The sequence below is a fragment of the Suillus clintonianus genome, assembly GCF_016758775.1.
Source record: "Suillus clintonianus strain FC179 chromosome Unknown DEU56scaffold_13, whole genome shotgun sequence".
Classification (NCBI taxonomy): domain Eukaryota; kingdom Fungi; phylum Basidiomycota; class Agaricomycetes; order Boletales; family Suillaceae; genus Suillus; species Suillus clintonianus.
The window spans coordinates 66527-85136 of NW_024539237.1; the positions used below are offsets into that span (position 1 = coordinate 66527).

General features: G+C 50.5%; 6 protein-coding genes across 6 annotated transcripts; 5 read left to right on the forward strand and 1 right to left on the reverse strand.

Moving 5' to 3' along the window:
- Positions 1-1291: 1291 nt before the first annotated feature.
- Positions 1292-2154, forward strand: DEU56DRAFT_730278 (LIM-domain binding protein; the record flags this gene model as incomplete). Its single annotated transcript, XM_041348155.1, has 3 exons — positions 1292-1366; positions 1416-1527; positions 1580-2154. The coding sequence occupies 3 exons, from the start codon at positions 1292-1294 to the stop codon at positions 2152-2154; spliced, it is 762 nt and encodes a 253-aa protein (XP_041211906.1).
- Positions 2155-2928: 774 nt separating this feature from the next.
- Positions 2929-6541, reverse strand: DEU56DRAFT_783269 (uncharacterized protein). Its single transcript, XM_041352144.1, has 9 exons — positions 6136-6541; positions 5790-6051; positions 5065-5737; positions 4921-5014; positions 4650-4739; positions 4109-4590; positions 3922-4024; positions 3209-3863; positions 2929-3146 (listed from the first exon to the last, which is right to left on the reverse strand). Exons 1-9 carry the CDS (start codon positions 6308-6310, stop codon positions 3095-3097), a joined length of 2586 nt encoding a protein of 861 aa, XP_041211907.1. The 5' UTR covers positions 6311-6541; the 3' UTR covers positions 2929-3094.
- A 728-nt stretch (positions 6542-7269) lies between these two features.
- DEU56DRAFT_730331 (high mobility group box domain-containing protein) lies at positions 7270-8005 on the forward strand (the record flags this gene model as incomplete). The annotated part of the gene is made up of 2 exons (XM_041348162.1): positions 7270-7467; positions 7520-8005. Coding segments are annotated over 2 exons (684 nt in total), but the record flags the coding sequence as incomplete, so codon positions are not given.
- A 360-nt stretch (positions 8006-8365) lies between these two features.
- DEU56DRAFT_909293 (uncharacterized protein) lies at positions 8366-9244 on the forward strand (the record flags this gene model as incomplete). Its single annotated transcript, XM_041357092.1, has 6 exons — positions 8366-8436; positions 8490-8501; positions 8559-8839; positions 8888-8992; positions 9044-9130; positions 9180-9244. 6 exons carry the CDS (start codon positions 8366-8368, stop codon positions 9242-9244), a joined length of 621 nt encoding a protein of 206 aa, XP_041211909.1.
- Positions 9245-13232: 3988 nt separating this feature from the next.
- DEU56DRAFT_783292 (uncharacterized protein) lies at positions 13233-14363 on the forward strand. Its single transcript, XM_041352145.1, has one exon. It carries the CDS (start codon positions 13293-13295, stop codon positions 14214-14216), a length of 924 nt encoding a protein of 307 aa, XP_041211910.1. The 5' UTR covers positions 13233-13292; the 3' UTR covers positions 14217-14363.
- A 743-nt stretch (positions 14364-15106) lies between these two features.
- Positions 15107-17925, forward strand: DEU56DRAFT_927780 (Alpha/Beta hydrolase protein; the record flags this gene model as incomplete). The annotated part of the gene is made up of 14 exons (XM_041358626.1): positions 15107-15719; positions 15775-15952; positions 16011-16088; positions 16139-16242; positions 16308-16361; positions 16420-16457; positions 16518-16572; positions 16633-16760; positions 16816-17088; positions 17143-17332; positions 17386-17444; positions 17491-17549; positions 17606-17833; positions 17889-17925. The coding sequence occupies exons 1-14, from the start codon at positions 15521-15523 to the stop codon at positions 17923-17925; spliced, it is 1680 nt and encodes a 559-aa protein (XP_041211911.1). The 5' UTR covers positions 15107-15520.
- Between the last annotated feature and the right edge of the window lie 685 nt (positions 17926-18610).

Here is an 18610-nt window from a genome sequence, read left to right on the forward strand (position 1 = left end):
ACAATCAATCCCTTTTTCGGGCAACATGATGTCTCAAGCTGGGAACAATCTTGGTCAGGTCAGACGAGTCGCCTCTCATCCACAGGCGCTCAATCAGGTCAATCACGTCCAAGCAATCCATCCCGGTCAACCAAATATGCCAGGCATACCCCCAATGAATGCACAAAATAATATCCCTGCTCATTTACGCCAACCATCCGCTCAACCCATGATGTCCCGTATTCCTGGCCCAATTCCTGGGTCAATGTCACCAGAGTTGTCCATCGCTCTTAATCGCTCTCAAGGTCAAAATCAAATGCGAACTCAGTCATCCCAACCCCAGTTGATGAACAGTCTATCACAACCAACTGGTCTTCCCCAAGTTGGAACTCCTACAACCATGCCCCCAAATGGTTTTCCATCGCACTCGCACCATCCAATCACATCTTCTTCCCCTCGTCCTACAGGTCCTCCCCAAGGTCATCCCACAAATATGATTATGGGTACACCAGGTCCTTCACAACCCCCTGGAGCTCGTCCGATGAATCCTGGCGATGGAGTGTTCATGGGTATCCAGAATCCCCAGTACAACCCTGGCTTTGGCCCCGTAGGTAATCGAATACCGTCTGCCAACCCCTCCTTCGCCACTTTTGTGCCCACATCCAGCCAGGGTGACATGGAAATGCAGCAGAACCTCACAGATGCCATGTCAGGCAGTCGCACTGGATTCCTCACCCCGGCCCAGCAGTTTGAGCATATGCAGCCTCCTGATAACAGTTTTGGCGGTAGCTACAACATCCAGACCCCAGTAAACGTCCCCCCTCGTCCCCCATCTCATCCCACGTCCGGTGTACATCCTTCCATGCCACCTCGACAACCCCCACCTCCCCACCAACATTCTCCCCATCAGTCCGATCCTATGGCAGGTCACATACAACAACCTCCAAGACCCCAGTCACAACCACAGGGTCCCTCTGTAAGACCACCGTCACAAGCCGGACCGTCGCAAACACCGCGAACCTCGCATTCCCAGCTTCCACCGCCATCCTCCAGCGGTCTCCTTCCTCCTGCACGTATACCACCTATCACACAAGCACAGACGTCACCGCATCAACAACGGCAGGCAACTCCAGGGCAACAGCCAATAGCTCCACGGCCGCCACAGTCTTCGACGAGTGCTGCTGCTGCACCTCCTGCTACGACCGCGCCGTCCTCGGAGCCGTCGGCTCCGCCTCCCATTCGCCCTTCCCCTGTGTAAGTGTTATTCGGATTGCTTATCTTGGCTTTACTCATGTTCTCTCGAAGTGTGGCCATGCCTGTTGGTCTTGGACAGGGTCTTGTTCGATTGCTTCAATTCAGCGGAGTACTTTCAGCTGAAAACCCCACTGTACGTCATTTCATATTAATATCATTCCTCAATCATGAATCCTCGGTAGAAACATCAGCTATCACACTGGGAAAGTGTTGTAAAAGACTACTTCACTCCAAAGGCCATAATGAAATTCACCCTATGGAAAGATAACCAGCGGAATGAAGCAAAGCCTTTCGGTCAGTCATAAACGTTTCAAATTTTAACTTTGCTCATCCGTTCCGGCATTAGAGATCGGCGTCCCTATACTGCCTCGGTTTTTTCTTGTTACCACCCAATCTGGCGTTAAGTCCATGACACTCTCGCTAGACGGTGCTCGGGAACGGCTATTGTCACAGCACCACGCGGTAGTGGAGTGTGTTGCGGCTGTTTGGACATACCGATACACCAACGGGTACACAGTCACACTTCGGGGCCCGCTCACAGTCCACGTTCTCATCATCCCTCACCCAAACACCGCCCCCTCCCAAACACCGCCATACTCCCTCAAATTCGACCACCTCCAATTCGATGCAAATCATCACGAAAAGTTCATCGCCTTGGACTCGGTGATGGGTCATAGGCAATCGGAGTCGCCGAAAACGCCACGGGTGAGGACAGCACCGACGCCAAGTCCGAACGGGACGGTAATGCATAGGATGGATGATGAGAGGATATGGGAAGAACCTAGAGTTATGATCGACCATGCGTCGATACCGGGAGAACCTGTGAACGCATTTGGGATTCCGCAAGCGACGATGCGATGTTTGGAGGTGCGTATTTTTTCAGCTCCGTGTTTCTCTTTTGCTGAACACAAGGCTCGGTAGTTGGCAGAAAGTGTCAGTCAGATGACCGATCTGATCGCATTTGCGAATGAAACTAAGCTGGGACCAATGGGTAATGTTTGCTTGTTGAGACTATTGGTGAACGATCGCTGACTTGCTGGATCGATTAGACGCTCTTGCAAAGCTGGCGGACAAGCTACGAGAAGGGTCTCATGGAGTATCCTACATGGGCATGCCTCTCTCAAATGGGCCATTTCACCCCTTTCAGACAATGAACGGGCTCTCAACATCGCCAGCGGTGACATTGTATCATGGCATGTCTTCATCACCGTCAGTACCGCATCCTGGGCCCTCCGCGCACTCCCCCCAAAACCTCCCTCCTTCGGCTGATTCACAAAAGCAGACCAGACCCCCAACTGCATCTGGCACCGCACCCCCAAACTCCTCAAATCCAGCCAATGCGCCCACACCTTCCCAATCTGGCATGACAACGCCTTCCATGACCTCTGCTACCCTCAAACGCAAGAACAACGATACCAATTCGCCCTCTCAATCAAACGCCGAGACTTCAAAAAAGCCGCGAAAGTTGCACAAACGATAGCGGGTGATTATATATTCGGGATTTCTTTTGTTGCTTCGTCGTCGATCGATCTGAGCGATCATATTGTTTTGTCGCATTGTATGATGCTGAATATACCAGCTTCGATATCGACATATTCTATCTTTGCTAGGGATGTATCTTGCCACGCTCATTGTCAAGTAGAATTGCTTTACATACATCTGTTTTTATTTATAGCTTTTTTCTGTATCATCACAACAATATTGCGTGTCCAGCTTCTTTTCGTGCGGGCCCGCAGCGCTTACTTGGATAGACTATCAAGATGCCATCGTATCGGATATCAAAAATGTTAGTCCACAAAACATGCTCAAATGCTGTATATGATGCTGCCACCCATCTCTCTAAACTCCTCCCGCATTTGCATCACGAATAGATAGGTTCATGGCTAAAATCGCACTGATCACCATATCTGCACCTGTTATTACGTTGAATCAGTTTTAGTCCCACGACCCAGAATTTGGTATGTTTGATGCTCGCCTTCCTTCTGCAAAAAAACTGCATGGTTTTCGTTTACTACTTCTATACGATCCATCTTCTCCCCGTCCCCGACCACGTCCGCGACCGCGAAACTGACCCCTATCTGCTGCCCACCGCCCGCGAGCACTGCCGTTGTCAGCATATCCTCGACCATAATCACCGGTGGCGCCATTCGGATTCCAGTTCTGATCTGTGCCTCCAAATTGGGACTGTACGCCGGCTCCAGACGGGTGCTGATTGAACAGCGCTTGAGCTTGCTGCATCAATTCCTGCACCTGTTCTGGGGCTATAGGCAATTGTGAAAGCAGTGCGGGATCAAAGCCAAATGATTGGATGCCCGCGCTGTTGGGCGCACTCATCAAATCAAAACCTCCCGATAATTGACCTACGAGATCAGCGACAGATGCAGCGTTAGGCTGAGGCAAATCGGCTTCTCTCCAGAAGATATTATCGCACTCTGACCCAACCGTCATAGCCTTCACGTCCACATCTATCTCGTCATCACCAATGATCGTCGTGGGCTCGCCAGGACTGTCAGGTATCTGTGCTGGCGACATATATAGTGCACCCAAAGCTGTTTGCTCACGCTCCTCCTGAGTCGTCTTTTCTGCACTATTCTGGCCGCGTTGGGACAATTCGAGATCGAATTCGAGACCTATAGATTGTGGATATTAATTGGTCGCGGCTCATGAGAACGATGATAATTTGCTCACTTATTGGGTCCGTCCAATCGATAACCTCCTCGAATAGGGGAGCGTGTAAAGCAGCACCCTCTCCCCGATCCAGATCGCGTAAACTGTGAGCAGTATGAACGCCCTATATGAACAAACCACAAACAAGTATTCGTGACATCAATGTAAGTACTGTAGCCAACATAAAAAACGAGAGTAGAATGCTGACATCAACGGGGTCATCATCGTACACAGCCCGTTCTATCAGCCGGATCGATTCTAGCTGACCATCAGGAGCCCAAGTCACAGATTTCCTCTTTGTTCTTCCAGAAGTCATCAGGGGAGGCGTAATCGACATCGAAGCTGGTGGCGGTGTGGGCGTTGCTGGAGAGTCCCTGCGCCCTTTACCCATCGACTTCAATGCCTCCTGGAATGGATCGATCGACGATGGTTGCGCAACATTGAGATCAGGTTCCCTCTTGACAGGCGCGGGAGCTTTCTTGAAGCTAGGTAACTTGGCTTTCGGTTTCGGCGCAGAAAAGAACGAGGAATCGGAACGAGCATCTTTGACGGCGATGATATTTCTCATCTCCTTCTTCACCGCCGTTGGCTTCGACGCGGAGGCGGTAGGAGCTACGGCGGCCTTCTTCGCGGGTGGTGGCGCTTTTGCGGATGGCTGTTCAACAGGTTTTCGCTTTTTGAGCTTCGAATCTGCAAAGCACAAATTGATGAGCGCTTGTTCACTAGTACAACGAACTGACGTGACCCACCCTCAGTTTGAGTATTTTCTGCCTGTTTTTGGGCAGTTTCGACCAATTGCCGCCATCTCCGTTCCAAGTTCGATGCCATGTCCTTGATCGCTGCACATTTGGGCAACACAGAAATCAAACAAGAGTTAGATACATGTAATTTTCGTTGACTCAAGCAAGTAGTAATAATACGACAGACACGCAAACTTTGGTTGCAAGGCCGAGATCGTACACGTGTCGCGAAGTCTCACGGAGACCGCATGAGTGGATGTTTGTGAAACCAAACGCTCACCTGGAGCTGGAGGCTCCTTGACTAACTTGACGATGAGCTTCCCTAGCTTCGAGGACTTGAGTGACTCGACCGACAGTGGTAACCTGTCAATGATCTTTGCACAGTATTAGAGGCGACTTGCAGCCTTGAATATGTGTAACATACGTGAAGTAACGGCATTACGGTCTCAACCAACGGGGTGTCAGACTTGGCGGTAGCAGCAGCTTTTAGCCATTCCCGAGTAATGTCCATCGCAGTACTATTTTCGGACCACGCCCGAAAGTAGTGATTGCCGGCGTTATCCCGGATCTTGGTGAGGATTTCCATCCGTAGCGTGGGTTCAACCTCCTCAGAACCAAAGTCGTCGATGAGATTAACAAGGTTGTTAATAGCACGTGCACCGCCGAACGCGTTGGGCTGCAAAAGAGGTCTGACATCAGTGACAAAACTATCCTTTCGAGCCTGAATGTTTATCGTCGGTGGTTGTGCGGGAGCAGCAGTAACGGAGGTCCCTGTCGTTGCTGTGGAAGTTGAAGGCGTAGATGGCGATTGTGCATAGAAGGAAGATAGTTGACCCATCATTGTAGAAGTAGGTGAATGAAGAACGTGGGGCGAAAGAGTGCCTTGAGACTGTGATGTGGGTTGATGCTGATTTAAATGCGAAGAATAAAAATGCGCGGGAAGAACATAGGCAGGATTAATCGATAAAGTAGGATGCTGATATTGATATGGATGTCGTGGTTGAGATTGGGGAGTGGGTTGAGGTACATGAGTTGGAGACTGCGTATATTGTCGCGAGGGTTCCGATCCAGATCCGTTCATGGTAGTCAATGCGGGGCTGTGGTAAAAGTGAGTAAAGTTAGAGAGCATACGAAAGAGATGTAACGCACTCGATCATCATTGGCTGCTGGGTTTGTGCGGGAGGCGACTGATGCTGAGAGGACTGTTGAGAGGAAGTCGTGGAAGAGGAAGTTGCACCATTCAGCGTAGAGTAGTTTGACAAGGGTAGATGACTTTGCGGGTTAGTCCAGGCTGACATCGAACCATACGGTACGGCATTGTAGGGACCGGGAACAGAGGGCAAGTAGAATGGATTGAATGGACCTCCATAGTACGCAGGTGGTTGGGATATCGATGAAGAGGTTGAAGGTCCTAATAACCATTATTTTAACATTTTTTTTTCAAGGGCGCTCAAGAGCGTGTTTGGAGCACGGGCGCTTATGAAGAGATGCTTACCCGCAAGGTCACCTATTGTATAGTCGCTCAAATCGAGACTTGACTGCTGCGCAGTTGTTCCAGGAGGACCTCCTTGTCCATTTGTGGGGGACGACTGTTCTTTCCAGTCGTCGGTGGATGGAGTGCCTCCAGTTAAATTCTGGGCCCAGTTTTGCGCATTCGAATACAAATCCATAAGGACTGTTTTCTTCTTTTTCTGCTGCTTCGTTCTCAAGCGTTATTGGGGCAACACTAAACGGCTTATTTCTGTGCAACGAGACGCAGGAAAAGCAGGAAAGAAATGTAAACGGTATACAAGCCTTCTATCACCTTTTTTTTGCAGTGCGTTCTACGGGCCTCAACTGCCTGAGAGACCTGGCTCAGTTGAGGGTGCGAGTGTCAGCTTCGTCGCCACTGCGAACAACCCACATGATCTTCTTTTTTGAATCTCCGATTTAATAATCAGGTCTTACCTATTCGGCAACTCGGCATCATTGGACATCGTGTCAACGTTGGTTGTTCGTTGTCATTAACGTTGTCCATGCTAGTCGTGTAGAATGTCCAACTCAAAGGATCCTACTCGACATCACACTTCTCTCACACGTGTAACCCAAAAGTCTTATCATTAGACCACGGGTCGTCAACCGAGCTATACACACACACAGGTTTGCGCTTAACTTACCTAGTGTTATCGCTAGCTTACCTGATTTCCTATTAGTTGTTTCAATAGGATTAACCCTAATAGTTGTCAACAAACAAAAGTTTATAATTGCTTACAAGCATCAACAAAGTTGATTTTTCACATTTGAATCCTTCCCTTGTCTTTTTCTCACTACCCTCCTTTCCTAATCATTATGCCACCCAAGGAGCCGAAGGAAGAACTTGACCTTGATGAGAAGAAGGCTCAGGTCCGTGCTCTCCCATATATCTTCCCATCGTCGCGTCTGCTCATTCTCAACGCGTTCTCCTATCTAGCTCGCGATCAAGTTCAATAATGCCGCGCGTCAGTTCAGTGCTCTTGCCGAAGTTCTTTCCAAGGCTGTCACCGAAGTACCCATCGATGAACCCACTGTAAATAGTCTCACCGAACTTCTGAACGCGGCAATCGCGAAACCGTCGCGTAAGCGCAAGCTCGTCGCGCTTGACATTGGTGAGGATGGTCTCCCCAGAAAGAAGAAGCGTGAAAAGAGAATCAAGGATCCCAATGCACCAAAGGGTCCTGCCTCCGCGTACATCCTATTCCAGAATGACATTCGCTCCGCGTACAAGAAGGAACATCCAGACATGTCTAACAAGGAGCTGCTAAGACTCATCGGTGACCAGTGGAAGACGTTAGCCGAAGAAAAGAAAAATGTACGTGCTTGTCAAGTGTATGCTCATGGTCATCGCTCATTCGTACCATCAGTTCTACCGTGATCAACACGGCAGGGCTAAGAAGAAGCACGAAGTTGACCTTGCTGCATATAACGCCCAAAATCCCGACCACGTTCCTGCAGAGGTCAAGGACAGCGGGAAGAAGAAGAAGAAAGAAGAGGCATCAGAACCTCCCGCAACGAAGGAGATTGCGAAGGCTGCCCCCAAGACCACCAAGAAGGCTGCCGCTCCTGTACGCTCTTTTGTATCAATTCTGACCTCCGCTGACCTTATTGATCAGAAGGCTGGCAAGGTGGTCCCGAAATCTAAAGAGGTTGTTGAAAGCTCAGGTTCGGAGGCAGAGGATGCTTCGGAAGTAGAAGCCTCAGATGCAGAGTCGTCAGACGATGAACCGGCCCCGACAGCCAAAGCTAAGGCGACCACAGATGAAGATTCTGACTCCGTATCTGAAGCCGATACTGATTCTTCCGAGGAAGAAGCTCCTCCTCCGCCTCCTCCAAAGAAGTCCAGAAAGTGATAAAAGATTTATCAACAGCTCCCTTCTGTGATTGGATTCTATTGTTGACACGTTGGCTACCTTCGCTCTTCTTCGTATGATACATATACTCCACTATTTTATCGTCAGCAAGCATATGGCTATTGATTCTTTTGAATACTATACATACTATTCTTCAGTGGCCCTCAGGCCTTCGTCGGACGTAGGGATTACGTATATTGCGTATTATAAGCACAGCAATCCTGTGCCCACCAATTCGTAGTAAGTCACCTGCGTGACTTGTCAGACGTGTGGCCAGCGGCTGGACAGCCTGGTCCGACCTATATAAACAGCAACCCACAATCCTGCCAACGCTATCACTTCGTTTCAACTTTCTATACCATGTCCTCCCCTCCCCCAAATCCTGATTCAAGGTCTCTTCCGAGGGGCTGGCTTGCGCAATACAACTGGGAGTATGTACAATCTGATAATCTCACGAAGCGCTCCTGATCATCGTAATCTATAGATACAAAGCATGGTATGCTGCACGTTCCCGCCACGCTCCTTGACACCTTATCAAGTCTCTAAAATGCAGGTTTTATGTGAATGAGATGGAACAACCTCCCCGATCATCTTGGGAGCATCCCCTCGGCCCGCCCCAGTATACTCCTCCCCCTGGCCCTCCCCCTCCTAATCGTGATTTCAACCGCTCTCCTTATGATGGCGGCTACAACCAGGGTCCCACTTCGGGTGGTTACGCGCCTTCTTACGGTGGTGGTTACGGTGGTGGGTATGGTGGCAACCCGCCCCCTGCTGGATATGGCGGCAATCCGCCCCCTGCTGGGTACCAGAGCTACCCACCTGCAGGAGACAGAGGTAAGAGTCCATGAACCGTTCGTGTTAGATGTCAAACCATTTCGGCAGGCTTCTTTGGCAGGATGTCTTCTCAGCCCCAGCAACCCGTCTATCAGCAGCAGCAGGCTCCGCCGAGGAAGAGTGGACCAGGGATGGGCACTGCTCTGTTGGCTGGTAAGCTTTAGTCTGCTGTGCGATACTGGCAGGACTAATGCCCGGGATCAGGCGGTGCTGGTCTAGTGGGCGGAGCCCTCCTCATGGATGCCTTTGAGGACCATGAAGATAATGAAAGAGAACAGGCCTATGACCAAGGTAAGTCACTTTGCTCGTGTTCCCATGGATGTAGCTAAACATCTGGCAGGGTATGACAATGGCTACGACAACGGTAATGACAATGGCGACAATGGCGGAGGCGGAGATTGGTAAACTACATACTTGGTTCGATACCGCAAATGCATGGTTCTGGGTTCTGGCGCCTAGTCTGGTGGATTTGTGTTTGTAAATAGTACTCTAAATGCTTGGATTTATGCAATGGACCTTGTGGCACAATTGATGAGCGCCTGGCTATGCGGCGTCTGTATGTGACCAATTGTATACTCCCATATGGTGAATGCGAAGCTTGTCTAGTCACACTGTGAACCCAAGCTCAGTAAATTTTAGCTGCGACATCACCTGTTCACGGAGTTCCACCCCCTTGTCAAGTGCGAATCAAGTACTGTGTAAGTCACCAAATTAGCTATTGGAATAGATGACGACAGTCTCCCCTAGCTAGACGACCTATCGAAAGAAGGCAGTCCTTCCTTCATATGAAGAGCGTACGGGAACAGAGTATTGCTTCTTGATGGCTTCTATTATAACCAGAGATGCTAGTAAGTTAACACTCCACAGAGATGAGCCACTTCAAGTTGCGCCAGCCATCAGGAATGCTCGAGGTAAACATAGTCACGGACCACGGTTACGGCGAGCCAGGGACGTAATGGAAGTCTTTGCCGTGTGTGCGAGATGACAGGCCCGGGAATGGCCCTTTACTGCTGTCCACTAGAATACACAGTACTGGCGGTCATCGTCGTTCGAGGAAAGAAGCTCCTGGAGGGTGTCTGATACTACGAGAGGAAAGCGATAATGGGTTGATCAACCCATGCGGTGCTTGGCGAGCCTTGTGGCTGCCTTGGCGCATGATGTTAACGTTGGTCCATCAGCATCAGTCACAGCATTGATTGATAGACGAGCCTAGACACAAGGGCCCGTTATATTCGTGGGTACCTGGTTGTACCTTGCATGAGCATGATAAAGTATGGGGTATTCTCGTGTGTCGGATCCTGCAGTTTCAATCGTTCCCACTAATGAGTTTTTATGCTGGTGTCGTGCCCGCAGACGGTCTCTCTGCACAGGCTGGCGTAAATTGGTGAGTAAATTGAAAGAATTCTTAGTGGTGGTTCTCAAGTATCTCAATTCATGATCAAGGTCGCCTCACCAGCAGACAATTCCAACACAGTCTCCGCCGACTAGTGCTAGGACTGTGTCTGCATCAGCGCCTAATTCCAGCACTTATGCAGCACCAGTCACTCCTGCGCAAGCATATGCGCGCTCTGTTGTCTCTGGGCAACCTGTTCTGCACTACACCATCCAGCGAAAGCAGCCGGGGCAAACGCCTGGTCAACAGCCAGCACCACTTTTGCAGTCTACAGCTGAGGCTTCCGCGTCTACACGCGGTCAATCATACGCCCAGCGCCTGTATGCCAGTTCGTTGGGTAAGCAGCCCCAGGCACAGACCACTCTTCAGACCAGCAATAGGCGGTCTTCTTCTGGACGTGGAGAATCTCCAGACAACCGAGTTCCGGCTGGCCCACGGCCTCCTCACGGTGCAAGAGCGTCTCTGATACTGAACACCGCCCCTAACACCGCCCCTCAAGCTGTTTCTGCCCTTGATTTCTACCATAGCAGTGTCTCAAAGCTAGAGTTTCAGTCACCGGTACCTGACCGAGGCACTAGTTCCCCACGAGCCCGGCGCCCTCAGTCTGCTAGTTCCGCCTCGAGCACCTCCGTGGCCCATTCCTCGGTTCCTATTCAGGCACCATATGGCCTGCAAGCACCCGTTAGGCGTGGCCCAGTTCCAGTGGAACTCTCCAATGTGCCTCCCCAATCGCCAGCTGGCGACCTTCAATGGTCAAGTCAGGCGGGCTCGCGCAGTAGAAGCCCACCCAACCCAACACCTGTGATGCCAAGAAATGCCATAGTCTCACCTGTTCTACCGGAGACACCCTTAAGGGAGTTTAGCCCATACTCGGAGGATCACGCAGGAGATTCAGCTCAAGTGGCTGTGATCTATTCTAGTCCCGAGCCCGCGACTCAAGAAAGTCATCCTTTGCCTGCATCTGTACGGGCTGAGAGTCCTCATATCGGCGGTTCCGAAGAAGTACCGTTATATTCCCTTGTTGATGATGAACCTCCTCCCCCAGACTTCGACGAGTCCATTGGCAGCGCGACCACGGCGAGCGTGTATCATACTGAAGCACCCATAGTGCTAGCACCCCCTGATGTGCATTTGCCTACATCGCATGAGTTTGATGCTGTATCTGGGGCCGTACCTTCAGCAGTCGCAGATACTCCTTCAATCGTCGAGGCCCCTCGCCCACTTTCTCCAGAACCTCTTTCGGGATCACCGCGAATCTCCCTAGCTATGCCAGAAGTACAGTCGTACTCTCTGGGGAAAGCGCCTGTGGATGTCAAAGAGAACTCGCACGGTCACTCTGCAGAAAACTCAATGCCTAGGTTTTCTGAGAAGTCACAGTCGTACCCGTCTATGGAAGCTACATCGTCATCTCGAACACTATCCGAAGGGCTGCCTTCATACAAGCAACCTACGCATAAAGCCACTCCTCAGGACATCTCTCCCGTTTCCCCAGCGGTCCCCACACGCAATGACACCTCTGCGAGGGCTTCTTCTACAGCACCTCTGCCTGCTCTTCCACCGAGACGCTCTGTAGCTTCCACACTAGTGCCCATCGCAACTTCTGCGCCATCCATGATGCCTCCCCCTCCTCACCCAGCAAGCCCAAGGGCGTCAGCTGTGAACCCGGTTGAAGTTCGGCCAGTGCCTCTTACGATGTCTCCACCACCTCCTCATCCAGCAAGCCCAAGGGCGTCAGCTGTGAACCCTGTTGAAGTTCGGCCAGTGCCTCTTACGATGTCTCCACCACCTCCTCATCCAGCAAGCCCAAGGGCGTCAGCTGTGAACCCGGTTGAAGTTCGGCCAGTGCCTCTTACGATGTCTCCACCACCTCCTCATCCATTAAGCCAAAGGGCATCAGCTGTGAGCCCGATTGAAGCTCGGCCAGTGCCTCTTCGACCTGGTAGCGGTCGCCAACCATCCAACCCACCTCTTCCTCCAAGAGTTAGGGCAGAGCCAATATTCACTCCTCCATCAGTGAGTATCCCGCCCTTTATTGCCACTTCTCCTGAAACAATCTCGCAGATGTATCAACAGCCTCTTCATTCGCCTCCCTCCACCCCGCACTCTCAAGGTCCATCGGTGCTCTCCTCATCAACCGGTAGTTTTCCTCCAGCGTTCAGACCCCAACTATCTCCGGATGTATCCCCTACACTGCAAGGACAGGTTCCTCACCAATCACCGCGCCAAAGCTTGCAGCGTCCTGCAGAATTCAGACACCAGCCATCTCCGGCGTTGTCCCCTACACTGCAAGGATATGTACAGGTTCCTTATCAGTCACCGGGTCAAAGCTTCCAGCCACAGACCTCCCCGCCGCCCCCACCGCAACAACCAAGGGCACAAAATGTACATGCTCAACCGGTTCAATCTAGCAGGGGACTTGGGAATCTCGCAGCAGGTATAGCAGGGCGCGCTTTTGGTGTCCCTGCTCAACCGGCACAGTCTAGCAGGGGATTTGGCACAAATATCGTGGCAGGAATAGCAGGGGGCGCTCTTGGTCTACTCGGGGGGGCTGTGCTCGCTGAGACACTAGGCGATGGCGACATTGCCGATAATATCACTGGAAGTATGGACGGGATGACGTTTGGGGACCCTACAGAGGGTCTGTTCGATCCCAATATGGGCACTGGTGATATGCTAGGCAGTGGTTTCGACCCTACGGCGAACTATGGAGGAGACCAGACGTTTGTTGGGGACTCATTCGACCCTACGGCAAACTATGGAGGAGATCAGACGTTTGTTGGGGACTCATTTGATCCTACGGCAAACTATGGAGGAGATCAGACGTTTGTTGGGGACTCATTCGATCCTACGGCAAACTATGGAGGAGATCAGACGTTTGTTGGGGACTCATTCGATCCTACAGCAAACTATGGAGGAGATCAGGCGTTTGTTGGGGACTCATTCGATCCTACGGCAAACTATGGAGGAGATCAGACATTTGTTGGGGACTCATTCGATCCTACGGCAAACTATGGAGGAGATCAGCCGTTTACCGGGGACTCCTTCGGCTCAACATATGACATGGCTGATCAGACCATGGGGGATGGAGTAGACCCTAGCCAATTTCAAGGGCAGGCGCCATATTATGTGTCGGAACAGTACCAAGAGACTCAGGAGATCACTATCACGCAGACATTTGATGAATCCCAGTCGGAACAGCAGCCGAATGACCAGAGCAGTGGCACGCACTATATGCATGATGCAGGGCGGATCCTGCAAGCCGCTTACAAGAGGTATAACGCTACGCAGCAGAATGGTGCAGCCCAGGGTTCTCAAGGTTCACAGACAACGTCTCTGCTGCAACAAACTCCACATCCTGGTCGCCCACCTAATTCGCCGCCGGTTGGACACGCACCGACGTCCTCCACTGGCATATATCCCGGAGCACAGACCAGTTCCGCATCGGTCCCTTTCCATGGAGCATCTTTTACCCACTCCACCGCATCAGGCTATACCAGTCCGATCCAACAACATGGACAATCTACGCACCTCATGGCACAACACCACTCATCTGTCAATCCTGCTTCTCAGCAGGGCACACATCCACTTTCTCACCATCACGCGTCCCCACAAAGCTCTCACCCACAGAGCTCTCACACCCAGAGCCCGTATATGAATCATGTTACTTACCCCTCCTTCGGGACCGCCACTCATACCATGAGCTCGCAGGCAGCCCAGTATGCCGTGAACAACGGTGCCTCTCCTCACGGCACCGCCACTCACCATTATTCGCCCCAATCCCAGGCGGATGGACGGTACTCCGCCCATCCCTCACAATACCTTGCTCAGGGACACCCGCAACAGAGTCCCACTGCTCAACAACCTCCGAGTGCTGGTGCTGGCCTAAATAAAACCATGATTGCAAAACAATTCGTCAAAGGCGCGTTGATGGCTGGCGGTGTTCTCGCAAAGTATAACCGCCTGACCGGAGGGAATGGGAATTGATGGAGGATACTCGTAATTCATAATGGCTAGCCCTTTAATTATCAATCGCATGCGATTCGGGAATTCTACGTTTATTCTATCCGGGTGTTGACTATTGCTAGTCTATATATATCATGTAGTGGTTTTCAATCTTGTTTGACAGCTTTCAAGTTTCGCCCGCTTGATTGGAACATTTTCTCTCTTGAACACCAGCCACTTCCTACGTATGCACACCCTTCAGTAACAGATTCTGATCAACATCAGCTTCGGGCGTCAGCTCGGGACAGTCCTCATCGCCCTCAAGAAAAGAATGTTAGACTGGGTCGTTTACTAGGCACCGGGTGGAAGGTCGAGTTGCTAGGATCAGTTCAATTGGGCCTCTCCATCCAGTCTGTCGTGCACTTGAAGGACACCTCATTAATCTGGTCCCACTGTGGAATCGCCGTAGCTGGTACTACGGGGAAGGTTGCAAATTTGTGTATGTTAGTATGTGACACCAAATTGCATTCCGCATCCATGTACCCTCCCAGTACTTCCTTAGGGTGATTGTAGCAGGCAAGAGATGTAGTGCGGAGCACCGGGGTCCAGGCTGTTGTTGCGACTTTGCCAGTATAGACTTTGAAGTTGTGCTCTTCTACTCGTGCGACTCGAATGCCGATCATGCATCCTCAGGTCCGTGTCTAGTTCTCCCCCTCGCGGTCCCACATCAATACATTTCTCCTAGAACCTGCGATTCCCCCAGTTCTCACTCACAATGAACGATGCATCCAGTGTCAAAATAATTAAGAAAAAACACGATCCACCCCACTCACAATTGGTGTGAACACACACCTTCCAGGCAAACTCCACGACATTCGTCAAGCCTGGGCTCTATGCAGTCGCTTCACCAGCCAGAGCCGCCTGATATTGATGGTGGGATTTCAAAACGCCAGATATATTACCCGCCCGCATTCGTCACCGTCGTGTAAGGCGGCTGGGTCACGAGTCTACGTTCTACGTAGCGAACGGCCTCGAACGGCCCGCATGCGGGGAGATATCAGCGGATGACCCAGTGGGTAGGCCTCCAAGAAGCGTTCTCCACGGTCAGAACGACCCTACCGACCAATGCAAGTATGACTTGCTTCATCACCTGATCCGTATAATCGGCATAATCATGCCTCGTGCCAGTTATCGCTCTTGAATTTCTCAAGGATGTCCTCGAATACAACGCTCCATGCGGGCTAATGCCGACTCGGACCCCCGCTCTCGCAAGGTTTATAATGCCACATGCGTCAATTTGCGTTTTTTCATCACCCTGGTTATAGGTGTTTATCACTGCGCGATCTATGCGATTGAAACTGTCTATGAAAATCAATCTATTGACTGTGTCGCAGCTTCTGCTTGCGCTAGAAGCTTTATCCTCTCCGACAACCACCGGATCTGCATCCATCGTCAACTTGGGTTATGCCCAGTACCAGGGATCAGTAGACACAGTGGCAAACATTACCAGCTTCCTTGGAATACGGTATGCAGCTCCTCCAGTCGGTGCGTCCAGTCTTGTGTATTGTATGAAATCTCAGCTCACACACCAAGCACATAGGCGACTTGAGATGGGCAGCTCCGCAGCCTCCACCAACCGTTTCTGGGGTTCAACAAGCTAACACGCAACCAAATGAATGTTATCAAGCACTTGTAGGCAACTCTTCGACGAACCCTTTTGAAAGCACCTCTATGAGGAAAAGGGCAGTCAGTCAGTCTGAAGACTGTTTATTCTTGAAGTAAGCCCTGCCATGAAACGATATGTTGTCATTTACGATTGATGGTTACATCCGGTAGTGTATACACTCCTGGAAGTGAAGTGGTGGCCACTTCGTCAGGAGGGCTCCCAGTTGTCGTTTGGATTCATGGAGGAGGGTAAGTAGCACGTGCCATGATCCTCTGTCGATGAAACGATTTTGGTACAGGTATATTTCAGGAAGTGCAAGCTTATTCAATGGGGCAGATCTAGTTGTGGAGTCGAATCACGGTGTCATCACTGTCTTAGTCCAGTACCGCCTCGGACTACTTGGTATTATTTCCGCTGCTTCCTCTGGTTCTCAAAATGTATACTAAAGTGTATACACTGCCAATTAGGTTTCCTTCCTGGAGAAGCAGTCAAAGAAGGGGGTGCACTCAATGCCGGACTGCGTGCGTGATTATCATGGTCTGACTGCCCTTCAGACCCAGCTGAACTTAATATTCCAAGTCGACCAGAATTACGCGTTACAGTGGGTACAGGCCTATGTGAGCAGAAATCTTTACTTGCGCGTTATACCTCAGCTGATGGGAAGCTTAATCGTGTAGATAAGTGACTTCGGTGGCGATCCTACAAAGGTCACGATTTGGGGAGAGTCTGCTGGTGAGCTGCGCTAGGTACTCTTCGTTCATCGTGATTTTTGTTTATCACTCGTTATTTAAGGTGCCGGTTCCGTGATACAGCATCTTGTTGCTCATGGAGGAAACACGCAGCCTCCTCTCTTCAGTGCTGCCATGACGAGTTCCACGTTCTTGCCATCCCAATACAATTACAATGACCGAATTCCGGAGGTGATTCTTGTTCATGAGGTCGATGTCTGCAGAGTCCTGAAAGCGCCACCGACAGATGCTATACAGTGAGGTCGTCGATGGAACGAAGCAAGTACTTTCAAAGGTTACATGTGGCCATTCCCGATCTGATCCCTCAACTTATAGCTGTACTTCAAAATTGGATACCCTCTCTTGTTTGCGCGCTGCCGACGTCAATACGCTGCAAACATTGAACTATAACATCAACGTCAATGGTTTCTTTGGCGTGTTCGTATTCGTCGCTGTTGTTGATGGCACTTTCATCTTGGAGAGGCCTACTGTGACGATCAGCAAGGGTCGTTTGAATGGCGTATGATCTATGAATGCATTTATCTGACAGCGAACTCAGGCCCTTTTCTCTTAGAACTATCTTCTTGCCGTAACCAATTCGCATGAAGGGAACATCTTCGTAGACCAATCGACGACAATGGATGTCACAGATTATGTCAAGACACTATTCCCGAACTTTGGTTCTGCTCAGGCTGCTGGAGCAGTGACGATGTACCAGGACCAGGGAAGTAACGCCAATCAGGCAAATCTTGTGATGGGTGAATGTACGTATGTCTTTCAATGAATTCATCATTGCCCCTGATTTCCTGCGATTCAGCAATATTCGTTTGCCCTACTTATTATCTCCTCAAAGCATTCGGAGAGCGAGCTTGGAAAGTAAGTTCGAGGCAAGGCACAATTTATGTATACTTAACAAAAGCAGGGCGAGTTTGCAATTCCAGCTGGTCTGCACGGAAGTGATGTCGCATACTATTTCACCTCGTATCAGTAAGTTGAAGCGATGGACCAAGCCCTACTCTGATTGCATACTGTTTCAGGAGTGGTCCTACATACAACAATTCCCAGTTCATCACTGCGTTCTCGAATTCATTCATGGCTATGGCCATGTCCAACACTCCCGACGACAGATACTCCCCCGGGGATATCACACCTTCCTGGAAATCTTGGCGACATGGTTCCACCGAGATGATGTTCAATGAGACATCTGTAGGAGTGCCTGACGTGTACACTTTCAAGACTGATAAGGCCTTGCTCGAGCGTTGCGCGTGAGTACTGTACCATATTTATGAAAAGTTAAGGTGCTGAGCTAAATGGATGTAGCTACTGGCAAAACGTGACGGCGTATTCGGTGCAGTGATTGGAAATTGAGCTCTGTAATGTTAACCGAGTTGAGCTGAGTATTAGTACACCGTGTTTGTGATCCAATTTTCGGCCCCCGGTCCAACCCCGGCCGGTCACAAAGGTCCCTTGACGTAGATGGTTTTCGTTTTACGAGCCGACAATGACTACCAGTAGGCCAATACTTAGTGGACTCTAGTGGTGCCGGATCTTCCGAACCGAGTACATCAACTGTCAGCGCTTCATTGCCTTCCCAAGACCCTCCCGCAAAGGAGATGGTGACGCGGGTTCTATCTGGGTTCAAGAATTCCAGGGTGGGGAGGCTTTTGCATAAATATATGATTCTGCCGCATATTTCATCGGAAACGGCGAACTTTGGTGCCGTCTGAACTTGTCAGACATTGGTTATGAATCTGACAGAACCACGTCATGTGGCTAGGAAAGGACATATAGCTATATCTTCTGAGTTAGAAACCTTGCATTGTATCCGAGTCCTGACATGAACCTTAGCCACTGCTCCGACAAATGGCCTGAAACCAGGCTGCCCTTGTTTACTGATACAACCTACCAAGGTACAAGTTTGGGAGACAGGAGGATCAAGCCCACATTACAAGTGTTTGCACTGGTGCTCGTTGTCGGATAGCTTTAAGTTCAAGAAGAAACATGCCATGGTAAAGAATGTAAAGCTTGAAGTTTTGTTATAA